General features: G+C 41.7%; 2 protein-coding genes and 1 long non-coding RNA gene across 3 annotated transcripts; all 3 read right to left on the bottom strand.

Moving 5' to 3' along the window:
• Window positions 1–154: 154 nt before the first annotated feature.
• On the bottom strand, window positions 155–9465 carry LOC124344491 (F-actin-monooxygenase mical2-like). The gene is made up of 22 exons (XM_046798044.1): window positions 9451–9465; window positions 9333–9394; window positions 9207–9223; window positions 9101–9153; window positions 8807–8841; window positions 8442–8554; window positions 8237–8350; window positions 8040–8141; window positions 7709–7965; window positions 7028–7625; window positions 6720–6952; window positions 6530–6652; window positions 6194–6472; window positions 5696–5974; window positions 5073–5211; window positions 4826–4965; window positions 4178–4749; window positions 3857–4108; window positions 3597–3790; window positions 3433–3536; window positions 2614–3363; window positions 155–2542 (listed from the first exon to the last, which is right to left on the bottom strand). Exons 1-22 carry the CDS (start codon window positions 9463–9465, stop codon window positions 1712–1714), a joined length of 5262 nt encoding a protein of 1753 aa, XP_046654000.1. The 3' UTR covers window positions 155–1711.
• A 596-nt stretch (window positions 9466–10061) lies between these two features.
• On the bottom strand, window positions 10062–15392 carry LOC124344490 (DNA-directed RNA polymerase III subunit RPC1-like). Its single transcript, XM_046798043.1, has 17 exons — window positions 15349–15392; window positions 15145–15277; window positions 13923–15074; window positions 13561–13854; window positions 13411–13501; window positions 12956–13351; window positions 12742–12888; window positions 12320–12662; window positions 11952–12254; window positions 11722–11894; window positions 11558–11663; window positions 11352–11481; window positions 11173–11291; window positions 10950–11100; window positions 10706–10890; window positions 10471–10639; window positions 10062–10409 (listed from the first exon to the last, which is right to left on the bottom strand). The coding sequence occupies exons 1-17, from the start codon at window positions 15390–15392 to the stop codon at window positions 10200–10202; spliced, it is 4146 nt and encodes a 1381-aa protein (XP_046653999.1). The 3' UTR covers window positions 10062–10199.
• Window positions 15393–19075: 3683 nt separating this feature from the next.
• LOC124343030 lies at window positions 19076–19497 on the bottom strand. Its single transcript, XR_006919112.1, has 3 exons — window positions 19426–19497; window positions 19245–19341; window positions 19076–19161 (listed from the first exon to the last, which is right to left on the bottom strand). It is a non-coding gene; the product is annotated as an uncharacterized LOC124343030 (long non-coding RNA).
• Between the last annotated feature and the right edge of the window lie 353 nt (window positions 19498–19850).

Below are 19850 nucleotides of genomic sequence, written 5' to 3'. Positions count from 1 at the left end.
TAGCATAATTTTTTATGTGTCTGGACGTTTTAACCTTGACGTGACAAGTGGAGATATTTCGTCGTCTTAGGCACCAGAGACACCCGTCGTCCTGGAAATTTAAAATATTTGTCTAGTTTTAGGTATACAAGGACAGGAGCGAGACAAACGAAAGTGATTGATACATCTTTGCTGTATTAACAAGTCGTCTTATCCGATCGCTCAGACGAATATACAAATGTTTTTTAAAATGATTATAATTTCGTTTCAGGATCGAATGATGTCATGTATATTTGGGAGGGTCTGCTTGCATAAGTCATACAAGGCATGACGGCAAAGCCAATCTTTTTAGCACTCGGCAATGTTTAATTTTTTTTTCAAAAAAGGATGAAACAAACAAATAAGGGGGGAAAAAACAAAAATTTAAGGAGTATCAATCTCATGGTAAGTCCGAATCGATCAGGAACAAAAGACAAAAAGGGAAACATTTGATCAGTCAGTTTGTTTCATGAAGGTATATACGAAGAAGTAAATCGTTTGGTTAAGTTGAAAAGCGACGGATACAGAAAAACCATAAAAGAGGATATATAACGAGAAACAGAAAAAGGCAGGTTAAAAAAAAGGTAACTTCACTTCGGTTCATGAATGACATGAAAAACAATGAGGTCCAGCTGCCAAAAGCATTGCACAACACGCACACTCTCTTCGAGGGAGGGGAGAAATGAAACAATTTATCGAGTTTTTGTCGGCGTTAATTCAACAAACAGGAAAAAAAGCTCAACAACATGCACAAATTGATGAGTTATTATCACTGATAATGCCGCCACCCCATCTTACAGCACGCGTTATCCACGGTTGGCTGATAATCATTAATAACCACCCCCCTCACGTACGTCTAGCCCCCAAAAAATTGTTGTTAACAAAGTTATTATTCCATCAAACAAGGTTATGTGTTTTTTTTTTTTTTTTTAAGACAGCCACCAAGGAGCGCAGACTGCGTGAATCTCATTTTTCAGTCCAAAGGCTCAATTCATTTCAATGAATGACTAGCAATTTAACCAACGTTTTGGAAGCGGCCTCTCATGAAAAAAATTTTGACAAAAAAAATTGACTACTTTTGTTTTAAGTCGAGGTGTTCTTACGCAGAACGGATGGAATCCCATGGACAGAAGAGACTCGATAATAAGAGAGGAGGATAGAAATAAAAGGGAAAAAAAAAATTCAAATGTTTACAAACATCCTCCTCTTTAAAACGTGGTGTTTTAGACGGTTTCATAATCATCAGACTTGGGATTCCTTTCGTTGGCGAAGCGTAGCTAGCCGCAAGCCTTTGGCAAGCATTTGAGTTTCCAGGTCTTTGTCCTCTTCACGGTACCTGCAATGGGGAGAGCCAGACAACACAAGAGAAAGAGGTTGCTTCCGGTTAATTGTGTCTCTGACAAGTCTAAATTATCTTCGACTGCTTATTCCTTCAAAAGCGCTTACAGGCAAATGATAAAAGCACACTTCACTATTCTAAATTTAAATTACAAGAAAACAAAATTAACGGACACGAAGATTATTTCAAGGCAATATTGAACGGCGATTTTTAAAAGCTGATCGGACTGTTTCACGGCGTTACGATTACAACTCGATTCTTTGGGGATGGATTTTTCTTTTCTTTTTTGCGCTTGTTTTTATCCAGCAGATAGTTTCTAGTTAGACTAGATTGCATGTCATTTTGGCATCCCAATCAAGCAATTCGGATATTAACTTCACTTGGCTCGTCAGACACATTTTGTGGTTGAAAAGCCCAAAATAGAAAACGATTCAGACGGGACGCAAAATAAAGAATAAGAGAATAAGATTTACCGGTAGGATTGACTAAGATTAGAAACGAAAAAAAAAAAAAAAAAATTCTCCCGGAGGCCGACTTTAAAACATTGTCAGGTAACGTAGAAAAAAGAAATTTGAGCGCAGGTCGATTTGAAAGAATAAGCATAATAATAGATAAGGTAAAGCTACTACTACTACTGGGTAAGGAAAACGAAGAGCGGGAAGAACGGCAGTGAAACGAAACCACAACCACTATTAAAGAATTAATAAGGAAAATAACAGGGAGCGAGGAGAAACAAAAGAATGTGTGAAACAACGGGAGGAGGAGGAAGGGCAAAGCAACATACTGGTTGAGCGCTTCGTACGGTGGTTCGGATGAATCCGCTTCAGAATCCGTGTCGAAATCTGAAGTCGCGTCCCGATTAGATTCCTCCTTGGATTCTTCTGATTCGGTGTCACTGCTAGTGACTTCGCTGGCGATGTTTCCATTTGTTTGGGCGGAGCCGCTGTCGCTCGGCGTGACCGCTACAATTTCAGCGGATTCGATTGCAGCAATCGCTTCAGCTGGGGGTTCACTGTTGGTCGGAGTTGGAGGTTCCTTTTCAAAACACTCCAAATCCTCTGGCGGCATTTCTTTTGGAATACTGAGAACCGGTTGAGCAGGTTCGTTAGTTTTTTCGACAGGTAAAACGTTTGGCACTTGACGTGGCCCTGGTTGGAAAATGTTGGCCGTGTTCTGTAAGAACACCTGTTAAAACGACAAGAAATGTTTAATCAAAGTCAAATCACCACTTTAATAAAATATTTTCGAATTCCAACCTGCATGGGAACGCTGGGCTGAGGGGCCGGATTAAGTTTTTTCTGGGCCTCGGAAATGGTGTCCACAAAGCTCCTCAGCTTACTATCGAGATTGGTGGTCGAAGCAGATTTTTGTGCCAGCGAGCCTGTAGAGCCTCCATAATCCATCATGTACTTTTTCTTGAGTTCCAGCGAGTTCTTAGAGGCCACCATATTGGTAGAAGGCGACCTTTCTAGCTGTTCGTGGCGACGCAAATAGGCCAAGACTCCCGAACGGCCAGGTGCGGTCGCCGAATCAGCATTTCTGCTATCTTCATGGGATAGCGTCCGCTGGAGTGGTCGAGCATTTTCAAGTGATATGTACTGATCAACGTAGATGGGTTTGGGATCTCCCTTCGTGGATCTGGTGGGTGGCATCTGTTCCAATGGTTCGGCTTCCACTTCCGCTACCGGATGACTGTCCAATCCATTACCGTTGGCCAGCTGGTCAGTGCTCTTTTTCAACTGCTCAGCCTCTGATTCGTTGACAACGATAGTAGGGATTCCTTGAAGTCCTAAACGTACGTCGGCATTGCTGTTCTGATCAAATTCAGAATCAGTTTCAATTTCCGTAGCAGAATCTCGGTCGTCTTCTTCATCCTCTTCATCTTCTTCGTCTTCATCATCTTCGTCTTCCTCCTCTTCGCCATTCTCGTATTCGCTCTCCTCTTCATACTCTCCTTCATCGTCCTCCTCTTCATCTTCCAATTCCAACTCCTCATCGGAACCCATCTGTAAAACCAAACAAATCAGCTATATAATAACTGATTTAAACAGAGATGCAAGCTCGAAGGTTTATACCTCTGTATCGGAACTGGTTGCTTCTTCACTGGATTTCTTGTGGATGGGTTCGGATGCAAGCGGGAAGGCCGGGACATCAATCCGGACGTTGTTTTCTTCTTCATCTAAACTCAACCAATTGTCAATATTTATTCGATGCATATAACTTCTAAATCGAAACGTACTTTCAGGAATGCTTTCGTGAAGCGGTTCTTGACATTCCTGTGGATTGCGATCGGACGCTTCGGTCGAATAGCGTTTCTTCCACGATTCGGCAAGTCTTCGAGTTTCGTCTGCAGTCAAAGGCCTGTCAAGTTCCATCAGATTTTCGTTGGAAACTTCTTCTCCCCCTTCCTCGTCGTCTTCGTCATCGTCGGAACTAGAAACAAGATCACTCAGATTTATAACCACACCAAAATTTAATGGAGGACAAGATAGAATGTACCTTGAATCGTCCAAAGATGAGGCTTCATCTTCCGTGCCAGAATGGACGGAATTGCCGAAATTGTGGTCAGTCCATTCGTCTTCGTCGATTTCGCTCAGTTGATCTTCTTTGGCCGTCTCGTCGGCGATGGAATTTTCAAATTCCACTCTTTCCGGAGTGCCATCTCGCCGGAAGTCGAGATCGGCAGCCTGGACAGCAGCCTGGACTAGAGGGCTCTTGATCGGCTCAAACACGATTGGCTTATCCGCACTACTCAAAAATTGAATTTTAAACATTATTACTACGGTTCCTATCAAATAAATAAGACGGAAATTTAGTTACATGTTGAGAAGTTGATTGTTTGGTTGGGCAGCAACGGGCTGGGCAATTCTTCGTTCAATTTGGCCGTCAACGCAAGTTTCGCCGTTGCGGCCCGTCAGAATTTTGTTGCGCATGTAGTACAACATGGACACATGCGGCATACAGAAAAAGACGCCGCCGAGGAGGTCGTCGCGGACGAAAGCGTAGCCTCCGAGTCGCAACGTCGAAGCGCAGTACTCGCAACGGAAGCAGCCGCGATGGAAGAATCGACCTTCGGCGCTCATGCGTTCCATCAGGTAGACGCGTTTGCTGCAAAAATGGCACGTCTCCGAGCCTCCTTGCTGAGGAAGATTGAGCACCGGCTTGGGTCTGAAAGATTCCGCCTGATCATTCACACTGGACACTTCCGGCACCTTTTTGGACAGCTGCTGAGCCATGGCGGAAACCTTATTGCTGCCTCGATGGCCCGTATCCAGCACACTGCCTTCTTTGAGCTTCCTCTGCAGCTGCTTCATACCGCGTTCCAGGTTGACGTACTTTTCGTTGACGGCTTCTGCAGGTAAACCGTGAATCCGGCGATTGATCGCTTCGAACTAAAATTTAAAAAAAGGAAAAAAGACAAATATGACGACACGGGACCAGATGTCACAAAATTAAAAATCAGGACACCTTATCAGTGAACGCGTCCCTGTTCCATTTGGGCACTTTGTTATCATGCATGTGCGGATCTTTCACCCCACCAGGTGTCTGGTTCTCTTCAATCTTCTTCTCCAAAGCAGAAAGTTGCCAGTCGCTCCTATCCAATTTTCCTACGAAATAAATCATGAAACAAGTCAGAAAATGGCAATTCATCTTCGAGCTCGAGGACAACAAGATAAGAAAACTAAAAACAAACAACAAGTCATTTTTGTGTTACCTATGGCTCGGATTAGATCTTTGGGTTTCTTGTCAGTTGGGCGATTGCCTCTCAGCTTGGCTTCCAAATCACGGACTTTATTACTCAGCGATTCGCTACCTTCTGCACCGCTACCACGGCCGGGCTTGGCATTGCGGTCCTGTAAAACAGAGAAACCAGTGAAAAATGAGAGAGACAAGACAATCGATCAAACGGAAACACGGCGACGTCAAACTTTGGCGAACATTTTCCAGCGCAAAACAAATGAACGTACACAAGACACAAAAAAAGAAAACACCGTGCGCCACTCTCTCGAGTTAGTATTCAAACTGGGCATGCTCGCCATGGGAGGTAAGGGAGTTAGATATTTTCAATCCGGCAGATTGAATATGGATGAGTTAGATGCATGTCTAGAAATTCGGGGCTAGCTATAGTTGGTTCCCGACAACAATACAACAACTGCCAATCACGTGGAGCCGGAGGGGGTTTGTGTGTTACGAAAGTGGGAGAAAAAGGATTGTACAGCAAACGCGTCGACTGCTGGCTTGCTTCAACTTGTGCGTCATGCTTTCTATTCAAAAAATGAAAATGTGGATAGCATGTTGTGGATGCACAAAGGCACAGATATTGCCTTGGAGGCTTACGGTGGGGTTGAAACCGGACAACATCTTCTCCAGTCGGCACCTCTTATCCTCGAAATCTGACTCGAGTCGGTAAATGAATAGGGAAATATCCTGGAGGTCGCGATCAGCCTTCATCTGTCTTTCTGTGGCCTTGCTGAATCCGCCCGGCTCGTCGTCCGGATCGCCACCGGCTTGCAACATCTGCATACTTCTATCGAATCGGAGGCGCAGGAAAGCTGCCGCCCGTTGCTTTCGGTCCAACCGGTTTGCGGCTATCTCTTGCTGGACTTGACCGCGTTCCTGAACCCCCAACGCACGTTTAACAACATGTGAGGAGGATACAATTTTCGCACCAAATTTGGGCACGCAGCCAAACCGGGAAAAATATGAGCTCGCAGGCCCGTTTGGGATTTTGTTTGTTGGATGTACTACCATTGTTCGGTTCACTGTGTATATAATATAACCAGAATGGGAAAGAAACAAAAGCCCGCCAGTGGGGGGGCGAGTATCAGCACTTACCGCGGTGTTGTGTAAGGAACGGTCGGTACTGCGACGCTTGCGGGCTTTGCGCAAAGACATGTCGGCCTTGTTGCGGTCACCTCCGGTCCGGTTGAGTGTGCTGCTGGGCGCCTCTGCCGTCGCTACGCGTTCCAACGTTTTCCGCTTGCTGGACGTCGACGTTCGCGTTGTGGCTTTGCTCTGAGCTGCGGCGCGTTGGTATTGGCCGGCAGAACAAATGGCAGTTGGCCGTTTCAGAGAAGCTGCTCCCAAAATGTCCTCCTCAGACTCGGTCAGTTCCTGCGAAAAGAAAAAGTTGTTGATGTTGTTGCGTGATTCATAGCAAAAGCTGCTGACCCTTTTAGGTTGTTTGACGCAAGGAATTTCCCCACAGAACAATTCGTGAACTTGTGTCAGATAGGACAGCATGGACAGTTTGTCAGGGACGGCCAACTGAGCCATTTCGTAACCGGTGGTCACCTAAGAAAAGAGAAATCGAGTGCGTTAATGCCGATTCCCGGTCAATAGTTCGATTAAGGGTATTTACAGGAAGAACGCCAAGTTCTTCAAGGATGTCGAAAGCCAGTTGGTTATTAACGGCCACATTTGCTGGATCCAGTGAGGCGAAATCCAGCAGATCGGGGCGATATCGATGGATAATAGCACAGAGGGCAAGGCCGTCTTGAAATGAATTCGTCATATCTGTGATAGTGATATCGTAGAGTGCAATCTGCTTCTTGAGCCACACCAATAACGTATCTGGGTGAATGAAAGAGTCGGCTGCAAAAGAAACAAATCAAAAATGAACAACAATGTCTAACCCCAACAGCGTTAATTCACCCTTTTTAATCTTACGTCGTTTAGTTCTTTTCCGAGTTCCCTCCTCGACGGGAGCTTTGACAGGTCTGGCCAGCTCGGCCAAGTTATCCGTGTCGTAGAGTGATTTGACCTGGATATCGAGACAGGTTCGTATGTTGAGATTGGGGTAGCGTGTTTGAGGCTCGACGGTGTAGGCACTGTAATCTTTGTTCAGGTTCTCGGGCGTTGTTTGAGCCAGCAGGCGGTAAATGGACTCTCGCTCGGCGAGGACCTCCAGCGGAGTCATCCGACCACTAGACCAAGAGTGGATGGCCCAGCAGGCGTCGAAAGAGCTCAGCCAGCCACGCGCACATCCCGAGCCTGTCGGCCAGAACGGCTCCAGTAAACTGTCACCCACCAGGCACATGAGCATTTTGTGGCCGTGTCTTTCTAGCACCCTTGAAGCGTTCTCGGCCGCAAACATGGAAGTGAAGTCAAACATGGCCACATCCGGCTGGCCGTAATGATTGACGGCAACGTCCAAGTGTGGCAGCTGATAATTGGTGGAGAAATCGGCCGCTTGACGAGCATAGTCCATCAGGGCCTCTTTATTAACATTCTCGATCGACAATAGCTTCACCGTGTCCGGGAAGTCCTAATAGATAACAAGTATAGACGTCAATGATTTTTCAAGGATGGAATTCCAAGATTGGAATAGCTGCCAAATGTTATATATACCTGAATAATGACCCCTTTGCTGAGCAGCGACTGCTTTTTGGCCGTCATGACAAAGTAATGGGTTTCGTCTTTGTAGTAGACGATGTTTTCCAGGTCGATGCCAGTGACGGTGTTGAGTTCTTTGAAGAACTTTTGATTGAAAATGAAAGCCACGCCCGAAATTTCTTCGACGCGTGCCTCGGCTTCCGATTTCTTGTTAACCAAATTGGCCGTAATGGCAATGGCCAGTCGTCCACGGAATTCCTTGCGTTTGAACCCTGAAAGAAATTTTTAAAAATTCGTTCGTCAGACATATGAAATTTAGGACAAGGCTAAGTGTTTCCAATAATACCGTCCAATGTGTTTCTCTTGCCATCAGCACCAATGAGCACGTCAAATTCATATTGCGAGACTGGATGATCCGCCGGGCTAATTTTAGCCTTCCAACCTATTTCTGTTGACGAAACAAAACACACACAAACATAAAAATCCAGACTGACGTCTCATAACATTTCTGAGACGCAAAAAGCTGCTGCTGCTGCTAATTACTGATCGACTGATCTTCTGGCGGCTCAGCGAGTCCTTCAAACGTCACGTTCTCGTGAATTTCAACTCCCAGAAGTAGAGCGACTTTAAGTAGAATGCACTGCAGCTGGCGGATACCTAAATAATGGATTTATCACACACAAAAAAGAAGGGGGGACTAGTGATGACGCAATGGCGAAAAAACTAGGAACAAGTCCAATTTAATTACTGATGTGATCGATAGATCCGGCGCAGAACTTGCCAAAAAACTTCTTAGCACCGAGCGCCCTCAGATCGTGAATAACGAACTGATTATTTCGCCTTTTCTCTCCTTTTAAGCAACTAGACAATAAACAATTTGAACATTAATATTTTCTAATTGGCATATTAAGAAATAAGAAAAACAATAGAAATTGATAAAAAATTACAAGTAACAGATTATTGACTCGTGATTTCGATTTAGTGACAAATAGTGCACAGCAGTTGTTGCCGTGTCGGAGATGCTCACTCGACTGATTTCAACGCCTTTTCTCTCGCCTTTTATACGACTTTTTCTCACCCTGACCCACCTCTTAAGCCTTGCGGATATTGTACCTGCTTGATAATGATGCAACACGTGTCGTCCTCACCTAACCTCTACCCCGTCGCATGACACGTTTTACGTTATGATCTCCGTGACCTTCGAAAGTAAAGGAAATGCAAACTGGCCTTTCCTTCTGCAGGTTGACGTGGCTGGGGATGTGTCTACAAAAACCAATATCAAAATGAATACCAAATGGTTTTGTAACACAAACCGTTCTCACCCAACCTCTACACAACTGCATGACACGATTTACATAATGATCTCCGTGACCTTTGAAAGTGAAGATTATGCAAACCGATGCAAACTGGCCTTTTCTTCTGCAGATTGATGTTGCTGGGGATTGGAACGGGTCTAGAAACTACAACAACATTTCAAAATGAATGCCAAATGGTTATATGGCTTAAAACTCACTTGCTTTCTGGGCCCACCTACACAAATTGTCCAATTAAATCAGAGATAAAAAATTCATACAACTGCCTTTTTTGTTTCGTTTTAATTTTTTACTAGGCCAAAGTAAAAACAGCCATAACAACAAACATGATGTTGCAGGGCGCCACCAAAATTGTGAGATTCAGAAAAGATCCTATCAGCATGAATACCTATGTTAAATGAAAATCTGAATTGTAATGGTCTTGTAGCAATGATGGGGAAATACCTTATCTCGGCACATTTGTATTCCAATATAAATGTGCTTCAAACATGAGTTTTAGGCTTTCGACAGCATGATGGGACCAATGGATGGAAATTGACTGAGCGCTAAGTCAACTTGTTGGAATGACTGACAGCATATGCATTTAGAATTTGAACAAATAAGTTGGTACAGTATATAAATGAGGAAACTAGGTCAAGATAAACCTAGATATGATATGAAGTTCAATTTGGTATTTTAAATCACAGGAATATAAAATTAGCTACAATTTGTTTCGCTCATTTCGCCTCGTTTCACTGTAGTGCTGAACCACGTCACTCTGCGTCTCCGCCACCTGGTGGACACATGACTAACTTGACAGCTGAAAATGATCAAACGCTATGATAAAGCCATTAAAAAAAACGTGATTTGAAACCGTTTGAAACCCTTCGGGTAACATGATGAAGATAAATCAAGTGTTGCTTTTGACTCGTAAACCGCAATTAGGTATCACACCGGATCACTTTCCAACTTACGATCACACACGACTTGCTGATGCCTGACTTAAGGTGTATAACTAAAAAAAAAGGATAAAAATTTCAAAGTTTTCATCAAAATTTTTTCTGTAATCTTGGCTTAAAACACATACAAAAAACAAACGAAAAGTAAACATCGTACAACGACAGCACACAGCAACGTACGTAAAAAAATGTCTACTAATTAAAGTTTAACGCAAGCAAACTGACTCCATGCATCCAGATTATTAAGTTAAAACACTATACCATAGGGACGTGATATTCTGGAACGTCAAAAATAAGTGGTCTTGTTTTGAGTGGAACGGTGCTTTCTGTTTTGTATATAAGCTTAAAGGAACCCGTTCCAATTGACATTGGTGATCCCATGATGATGCATTCACTAACCCCAGTAATCTCATCTTCTTGGCCGTAATATGCTGCATCAAATAAATGTTCGGAGGTGCACTCAAACTAGCAAGAAATAAGAGTTATTGGTGGAATGTTGAAAAACAAAATCTGTTCCAATACTTACCGAGGCCAAGTTAAGAACCGACTCTTTCATCTTGGCCAATCCATGTCTCGTGACTCCCAGAATTTCACCACGATGACTCATGAAACTTGAAAGAAGGGCGACGTGACGACGATCGACACTCATGCCGTGGCTTTCCATGGTCGATTTAATTTCTTGGGCAATCGTTTCCCTGAGTTAATTATTTAACAATAACTTATTAATTATATTTATAAAGAAAAAAAAATAGATAACTTACTTGGCAGCTTCGATTCCCAAAGTATTGAAAACTTCAAAAATATTGCTTGATGTAGTCGAGGACCCTTTAACACCGTAAGTCGCCATCACTTCTCGCATGTTGTTACCTTCAACAACTAAGGAATACATCGGTGGGTTTCTCGTATCGTCAGTGTTTATTACCACTCGAGTGATACTATCGAAGCCATAAAAAAAAGAAAAAATAATTATGTATTAAAAATTCAAAAGAAATCTGAAGACCGCACCTTGATGACTTGCTTGGGCAACTCTCTCTTAAGATTTTGCATAACGTCATTCATCGACAATTTCGTGGATGCAGTGCATCTGATTATAATTTCCGTTTCATTGAGGACTGCAACGAAACTCGGTTTAATCTTTAGCTTTCCATCGCAGAGGCTGAAATGATTAAAAATAAACAAATAATAGCAATTTATACCTCAAAATTTGAACATTGATAATTAATTTTACCTAAGTCGAATGGAACTTGCGTTCACTTCCAATTTAAGCAATCGGATCCTATTCACGTCCAACTTAATCATTAAAAAGCAACCGTTGTGTTTATAGACTTCCTCGAAGTATTCCGTTACCTTGAAACATAAAATTTCTAGTTAACGAAGATAAAACGACTAAGATATTAGTTTATATACTTCTCCAAGCGTAGTCTTTTCTATCCGTCCTTTTACTCGTCGAGCATACTCCGGGTCATCATCTTTTAAAAGCTGAGTAGAAATGACTGGCGTACTGATTGATTTATAAGCATCGATGATTTCCTTAATTCTAAAATAATTCCATTAAATGAATCATCTATTGTCACTAAAGTAATTTTTTAAAAATGGCACAAAATTGAACATACCGAGGAACTCCCGGTATCTTGGAAGCAACACCAGCAAATGGATTACACGTCATTTTTGCTAAGGGTTCTCCAATACTTTGAGCGCAAAGAGCTCCAACGGCAGTACCTGCAAAACATGATTTTAAGCTATTTTTCTAAGGGGGGGGGGGATTTCAAATTTTTACCTGGCTCAATTTTAGCCCTTTCGTACTTTTCCTTCGCCAAGTCACAGAACTCAACCAATTGGCCAACGGTTATCCGCTCCAGGTGTTTTTCCACTGGATGTAGTGCTCGTCCCACCATTTTGTACATCTCTCGCACCGATTTAATCCGTTTGACTTGGTTCTCGACAAAAACTCTATATTCACGACGTTAGAAATACTACTAAAAAGGATTATTAAAAGTGAAAAGTAACCTGAGTTCATGTTTAAAATCAATCCCAAGCGTTTTAAACTCATCTATTTCCATAATCGAGTCAAAAGATCCTTTCAGTTCAATATCATCCAAAGGTTCTTCATCTGGATAAGGGGAAGCGGCTTTGGTATGATCAAGAGTTCGCTGGAAGTCGACCGGGCGATCTTTGGCTTCCATGTAAGTAGGATCTAGCCCATCACCTCCATAATCGAACTGAATGACCTCTCCGGAGGAGTTCCTCACAGTCGAATCGTATCGGCAACAAAAGTTTTCCAAGGATTTACTTAGTCGCCGTCGCGCATAACTTTGAAAAAATACAAAATTAATCACATCACTGCAGTCAATTAGTGTCAATATCGAATAACCTACCCAACATCACTTGTTTTTAAGGCTTTATCTACCAATCCTTCACGCCCACCCATTCCGTGGAAGAAAAATTCCGTGGGAGAAAGTCCGGAGTAAAAGCTGTTGGAGACAAAACCTTTTGCAGCTGGGATTTTCGAATGTAGATCAAAGTGAGGGAGACTACGGTCTTCAAAACCATTGGGCACTCGTTTGCCGTTTAAAGCTTGTTGTCCTACGCAGGCAATCATCTGAGAAATGTTGATTAGTGATCCTTTCGAACCACTTTTTGACATGACCAACGGGCTGTTACTCGGATGCAGCTCCTTTATGCACACTTCTCCGACCTGGTCACGAATCCCAGAAAGTTCTGTGTTCCACGAGTAATAAACCAAATGTTAACATATTATTTGAAGTATTAATTCAGTACTGACTACTATTTAACAAACCTTTCAAGATTTTCGATTCCAAAGATTCCTCTTCATTGCATCCCGGAAGGCAAGGTAACTGACCGATAGTGAGTAAACGAATGTATTCGTCGCACTTGGAATAACCAGAGTCCAAGAGATTTTGCTTTTCTTTCAGCAAAGTTTTACCTAAGTAAATTATCGAAGGAATGTTACGAAACAAAAAAAATGAATAAATAAAATAAATAATGATTACCAGGAGTTACATCACCAATGCCGATAGAGAATCCTCGGTTCATCATATAATAAGAAGCTACTCGGCAAAGTTTCCACATTGCCTGAATAGCGAAATCCTCTCCGTAGTCGCGAAGAAGTACGTAAAAAATGTTGATTTTTGAACAAGATCCAATGGTAGATTTGTCAACGCATCCTGCTAACACCTCAGAATTACGGACCAACAGAAACCCGTCATTGACGCAAAACTCTTCGTTCTTCTTTGAATACTCTTTTCCTTTGGTTCTCAGGTTAACTTTAATGCGATCTCCAGGATTAGGACGAAGAATCAAACTGAAAATCTGTTTTCCTGACCATAGGGCTGCGGGTTTTTGGATACACGGAGGTGGAAGTTTAATGACCATGTTTACCTCGTCACCTATTAAAAAGGCAAGTTGATTTCAGTAAAACAAACTGAAAGAAATGAGAGAAACGTACCTGCAAGCATGGATGCAACCATTTGGCAAGTCTTGGCTCGATCGAAGAAAGCATCCTTCAACGTCAGTAAATAAGCTCCAGTTATGAAATCCTATTTTCAATTTAAATTACACCAATCATTTATGCACCATTGATTGACTAAATTATTACTTGAATAGCTGCTATCAATAATTGGCCGTTTCGAGGAGTCACTAAGTTAGATTTTGTCCCTAATAGGATCAAGGCTTCTGCGCGGGCTTCTTCTGTTTGAGGAAGATGAAGATTCATCTCGTCACCGTCGAAATCTGCATCGTAGGGTGTACAGACGCACTCATTAAGGCGGAAAGTGAGGCCCGGCAAAATCTTGGCTCGGTGACACATAATCGAAAGTTTGTGCAACGAAGGCTGATGGTTGAGCAATACGATGTCTTCGTCCATCATATGCCTTTCAACCAAATCGCCGACCTGTAGGAAAATGTCGTTAACTCGTTAGTCATTCTGTTTAACATGTATTTTTTAAAACAATAATTTACCTTCAGGTTTCGAGCTAGGGTTTCGCGACGATTTCCGTACTTCAGGAATATTGGCAATTTTGAATCTTTTTCCTTTAGAAAAATGGCGCCAGGATGGATATCTGGTCCGTTTCTTATCAATTTTCTCATTATTTCGATATTGGCTTCATTAACAATAGTAGGGTAAGTCAAAAGTTTCGCAATCAATTCCGGGACACCAACTTCATCAATCCGCAGATTCGGGTCAGGCGAAATGACTGTTCTAGCGCAAAAGTCGACTGCCTTCCCCGAAAGATTTTTTCGAAAGCGTCCTTCTTTTCCCTTTAAGCGTTGAACTAAACCACGAGATGGTGTTTTTGGCTGCAGGTTCGGCGGGATTCCGGGGAGTTCTCCGTTGATGTACAGGGCGCATTGCAGTTGCAAATCGTCAAAAGTTTCCATAAGACTGGAGCAACTTTCACCGTTAATCAGTTTCATGGTCACTAACTCGTTTAAGTTGACAATTTCTCTAAGTTTTCTTGTTAAATCGTCCTCTATTGTTCCCGATTTAGAAGATATTGCAGGTCGAATGCAAACAGGAGGAACTGGAACACGGGTGAGAATCATGTCCTTTGGGTGCCCGTGTTCGGGGTTCATCAGTATGTACTGAACGTCTTCGTCTGGTATTCTCTTAAGAAGGCCAAATACTTCAAGAGGATTCAAAATGTTGATCAAAGCAGATGACAACATTGGTTCAATCTCTTTGTTGAACTGCACAGCAGTATCGTAGGCCACCAGTTGTTTTTGTATCGTAGAACTGTCTCTCTTGAAATTTTCAAATTTCTCGTGGGAGATCTTCAACATTCCACACTTTTTCACCGTGCCATTGATATCATTGCAATTGGGGCAGCGTGTTACTTTTTTGCATTTTTCTACAATTTGCTTCCTCAGTGCTTTCTTTTGAAGATAGGGCAAGTTGTGGGTTCTAAGCTTAGCTCGATAAATCTTTCTCATCTTCTTATCAAGCAAAACGTGAGAGCAAGTTTTGCAAATAGTTTGCAAGGCAGTTATCGTAGCTTTGAAAAATCCAACATGGAAAACGGGAAGCTGTAAATCAATGTAACCAAAATGACCTAAACAGTTTTGAAGCCCTTTTCCACATGTTGTACAAAGTGGACCTTCAACATTTATCCCCTGAAAAAAAAAAAAAAAATGTATTGAATGATTTCAGCGCTATGTCATTAATTTTAAAATAGTCAGTCACCATTCTCCTGTCCAGCATTCCAAATTGCACAGGTGTTCTAGAATCGTGATTATACAGCTCGTTTGCCACTATTGGAATATGGGCCTGTTGTTGTATTTGTTGTTGGCTTCCTATCCCAAAGTTCACTTTAACACTGTCAATGTGAATAGAAAAAAAAAGTGGTTAGTTCTTAACTTTAAAAGATTTTATGGAAACGAAACTTACACTTTACTGATCACATCAGTGTCGCGAAACTGCTGCTTGGGCATTTTTCACCGTGTACACTTTTACCTTCTTTGAGCGTGGTAGCACCCTTGGGCTGACAGTGCTCGAATGGGGTTTTGTGCTTCCAATTTGATTTTCTGGGATACCGGATACGCCGGGACGTTGCCAAAAAACCTAATCTAAAGTTTTTTTTTTAAGTGCCCAAAAAAACCCTGCTTTAAAAATGAAAAAACCCCGAAAAACAATAGAATTTTGTTAAAAAAACCCTATAACATTTTATATTTACATCCTTTGCATGAAACTATTTAAAAAATGTTTATATCAATTTCGCTAAAAAAATGGAAAATTGTGGAAAAAACTAAAGAGAAAGTATTTCTCTGCCTTGAACCGCTCTTCCAACTTAGCTACCACTTTCCGACTTAAGGATTATTTCTTTCGTACCTTAACGTAAACTTTAGAACCATTTAAGTCAATCAATTAATTTTTTCTTCCTAGGTTGTTGGACAATTGCAATTCAAGGAAATTAGCTGCCAAAGCTCTCCAAGAAACTCATTCTGAACTTCATCTGGCTAATTTGATCCGAAAAAGGAAAAAGTGGTTCGATCGAGGTCAATGGAATTGTGTTGGCAGTGCTTGACCATTCGGTTGACGTTGTCTTAATTTATCTGGAAATCATTCGCCACCTCTTCATAGAAGTAAGTTGAATTTTTACTGACAAAAAGGTTAGCATTTTCGTTTAATCGGCTTTTGGGTTTATCCGATTTTCGTTAAATCCGCTTTTTACTATTAAAAACTACCATTGAAGATGACACACGAGAAGTACAACGGTATTGGGAAGTTGACTTTAGTGTGGGATCCCGAGTCGCCTGGCTCCCAGCCAACTCATCAAATCATTTCTGTTTTCAGTCTTTTACAGATCCTTCTCGTCCCACACACTGAAAACGACAAACTTGATTTCACTCTGGTATTGCAGGACCAAATTACATGCAATAAATTTCTTTAAGTCGTTTCCAAGAACAATTGGTTTAAAGATCGGCTCCAATTTCTTTGTTTCCTTGTTTGTTTTTGTTATATCTCTTTTTTTTTCTTTTTCTTACTTTTTTATTTTTTTCTTCCTGTCGGCAACTAAAGAGGAGCGTTCGTTTCTTTTTCGCACAGAATTTCTACGTCACACTGAAATTTTGTCTCGTGGAAGCCAGTTGCATTGAATTTTGTTTTCTGTTTTTCACTTTTCTTGACCTCCTATTTTGATTTCCTTGTGACCTACTGTTTAGAAAGTGAATAATTTGGCACTTGCGGATTTTTGTGATTGACGCTTATTTTGGGTGTAACACGCACTGTGTTGTCTTCGATTTGTTCGCTAAGATTTTTCCAACCTTCTGAAATTTTGAACTTAACAATCTTGTTAACTGCTTAACCTTTCGTATTGAATCGTCCACAGGAAATGTTTCAAACTGTTGTAAGGAGATTCGTGGAATAATTCGGATGAAGCTAACTAATACACACTATTGTTGAAGGACCCTGTGTTTCAAAAGCGTTTATTTGAATTGGATCCAACATTTCACAACTTCTTTCCTGCACTGACTTAACGACTAATTGGTTTGTGACCTCAAACCTTGTAGGAGAGGCGTGGTTAGTCTCCTTTTCCAGCCTTCTCGATTCCTCCTTTTGGGCGTGTGTTTCCCATCGATCATTCTTTCTCTTGTTGGCAATGGGCCGACCATTTCGAGGTGGACAAGGGGAGAAATTTAATCAACGCTGGTCAACAAGAAAGCCGTTCGATTGCTCCCCATTCCATTTGCCCGTGCTCATTCTTTCAGATTTTGGTTGTTATTGTTCTGCGCATTGTACTTGACGGTCAGAAAGTGGACGCGGTTCATCACGAGACGGCGAAAAAGGGATTTGCTACTCCTGACTAATGAGTCTTCGCGAAGTCTGATGAGTGATACCGAGATCGTGTGTCATCATGCACAGTAGCTTTATTTTAAGCGGAAAAAGGGAAAAAGATGTCGGGACCGTTAAACCCTTCCCCCTCGTCTACGCATCGATTCGTAATGGGAATCGTCACCTTCAACGCTACATACCATTACCAGCATCTTGAACGTCAATTTTCCGTTCCGTCGGTTGATGAGATATTTAACGAGGTTGCCACCTTGGCTGCTGCTGTGCATCTGCCTGCGATATTCTTTTCACTTTCCACCCAAAATCTCCCCGGCCATCGATTCAATGTTATGCTTATTGCTCGCCGTGATTCGTCATTTTTTATCGAGAAAATCATCGAAATAGAAATCCCTAAAATTTTATCCAAAAAGATAGAAATTGAAATCGTGGAAATTCAATGCCAAATAAATGACTATATTTTCACCCAAAAGCTGACGACTCTCGTTCCCGCTAGAATTTGTGTACTTTCCCCTAGTGATATATACGCTTGAGAGTGTGAAACTAGAAAGTAAAAGGTGCAATGGCCCGATTGCCATCAATCGAATACGCAAGCGCGCACTTCAGAAACCGCCTTTTTCTTGATAACATCCGCTGGACGCGGAACATCTTGAGACTTTGTATCCAGAAGGTAAAAGAGAAGCTGACCGCGCCTGTATAGGTCTTTATTTCCTTGTTCGACGTCTAGTCCACTCGACCGTTGGTTATATCCGGAAATCTCATCTTTTTGTTTTATCAAAGTCTTTGCCTCTTTAGTGTGAAATTACGGCGATGAAAACAGCGCGTTTTCTAATTGTCATCGTCGTGTTGCTGATCACCTCATCAGGTAAAATGAAAATCAATAAAATTGGTTGAACTTTGCAAGATATTTTAAGTTTATTTAATTTCCTCTAAATTAAAGCATCTTAAGTAAAACTATTCATCATAACTGAGTACTGCATCAATAAAAATAGATTTTCTTTCTGGTTTTAATTCACTGTGCCGTTTCGTGTATTGGGTTGTAATCCAGATGAAAAAGCTACTGTAACCATATACTTGCGTGTTTCTGACACGTGTCATTACCGTTGCTACTATACAAGAGGACAAATCGAAAAAAAAATACTGTCGCATAGGCTATGTGTACTTCCCATCTGTACACATAAAAAAAACCCTGTCAAATATTTATGCTATAAAAAGTGATTTGTTTTAAAAAGCCACGGTACAAACATACGTAGTCTGGAATCCCATACCGGCTTGACGCGCTAGCGTGCAGATTGTAAAAAAAAAATCGACTCGATTATAAAAGAATAAACGTTTAGATTAAAAAAAAAAAGAGAAAAAAACCTTTTCGTAATAATTTTGCTATATACAGGCGGCACTGAACATGTTGCAACACCCGAGTCGGCCGCGGGCTTCGCCAGCAACTCTACTATTACAGTCTCACCGCTCCCGAAGGTATACTCGACACGTAGTCACGTACTTCAATATTCTTTACGGCGGCTTCTGTATGTCTTCGCCAACTTTCAATGGTCTTCTGATTGTTAATACTTGTCAAGCATCGGTATTGTCGATCAGGATTGTCGACAAGAGTTTTTTTTTTCATTTTAATATTTCTTCTAAAAAGGAACAAGAGTTTTTTTAACATTAGTTTCTGACATTTTGGCTGCCACAAAATGTATGATAGAAAAATATTATAAAATATTATAAATGGGGAGAAGAAAAAAAACTAGACAATAAAGAAATTGCGTAACAGAGAAGCTAGAGTGTGCTGTCTGTATTCCCACGCGTCTCGTTGCTTGCATGTTCCGTCATCCAATCTTTTATTTATCCAACCTAATTCACTGCGAGTGGCATCAATCCTTTGAGAGTAGGCGGCATTGTTCGCTTCCAGAGTTTCTAACCCAAGAAAAAAACCCACCCTCAACGTTAAAACAATATTGGCTAAGAAAACAAAATCGCCTTCTTATAATACAATAGACCCAAGACTCGATGGATCTGTTTTCAAATAGCCGGATGTTCCGCTATTTTGACAATGAGCTCCAGAACTTGTTCACTCGCCTTGGGATCGATTAATTCCTAGTTGGGAAAATATTATGGCGACAATGAAATATGATGGCGCTTTTAAAATATTCAACGTGAGAATAAAAACACTCCAGATACCATTGCGTCGAGTACAGCGCTTCTCCCGCCTTGCGAGTCTAGTGCTTCATGGTTTTTCTCTAGCGGTGCCTTTTGGGATACAAAAAAAAAAGAGTGAAGAAAGAGCCTTTATTGACGTTCGAGATTCATAGTCGAGATGACCCGGAGACAAGAGAAACGACGTACCCGATGACAAAATGACCATTCTTTCGAACGTAACTAGTGCCGACGTCGATATCTCACCTCTTCCTTCATTGGAGACGACTTTCCAGCGATGGAGGGACGTCCTGTTCGCCTCCACCGTTCCTAAAGAGCCTCGACTTTTTCACCCGCAACTGGAGGTTTCGGAGAATAATAAACAAACCGGGGAATCAAAGATGGAACAAAGTGTCCAAGGGCGATATGGGTCCTCATCAAATCTAATCAATCAGCCAGAGCAGCTCCGA

The sequence above is a fragment of the Daphnia pulicaria genome, chromosome 6 (genome assembly GCF_021234035.1).
Source record: "Daphnia pulicaria isolate SC F1-1A chromosome 6, SC_F0-13Bv2, whole genome shotgun sequence".
Classification (NCBI taxonomy): domain Eukaryota; kingdom Metazoa; phylum Arthropoda; class Branchiopoda; order Diplostraca; family Daphniidae; genus Daphnia; species Daphnia pulicaria.
The sequence above is the reverse complement of the archived record's forward strand: the minus strand, read 5'-3'. Positions and strand labels throughout refer to the sequence as shown.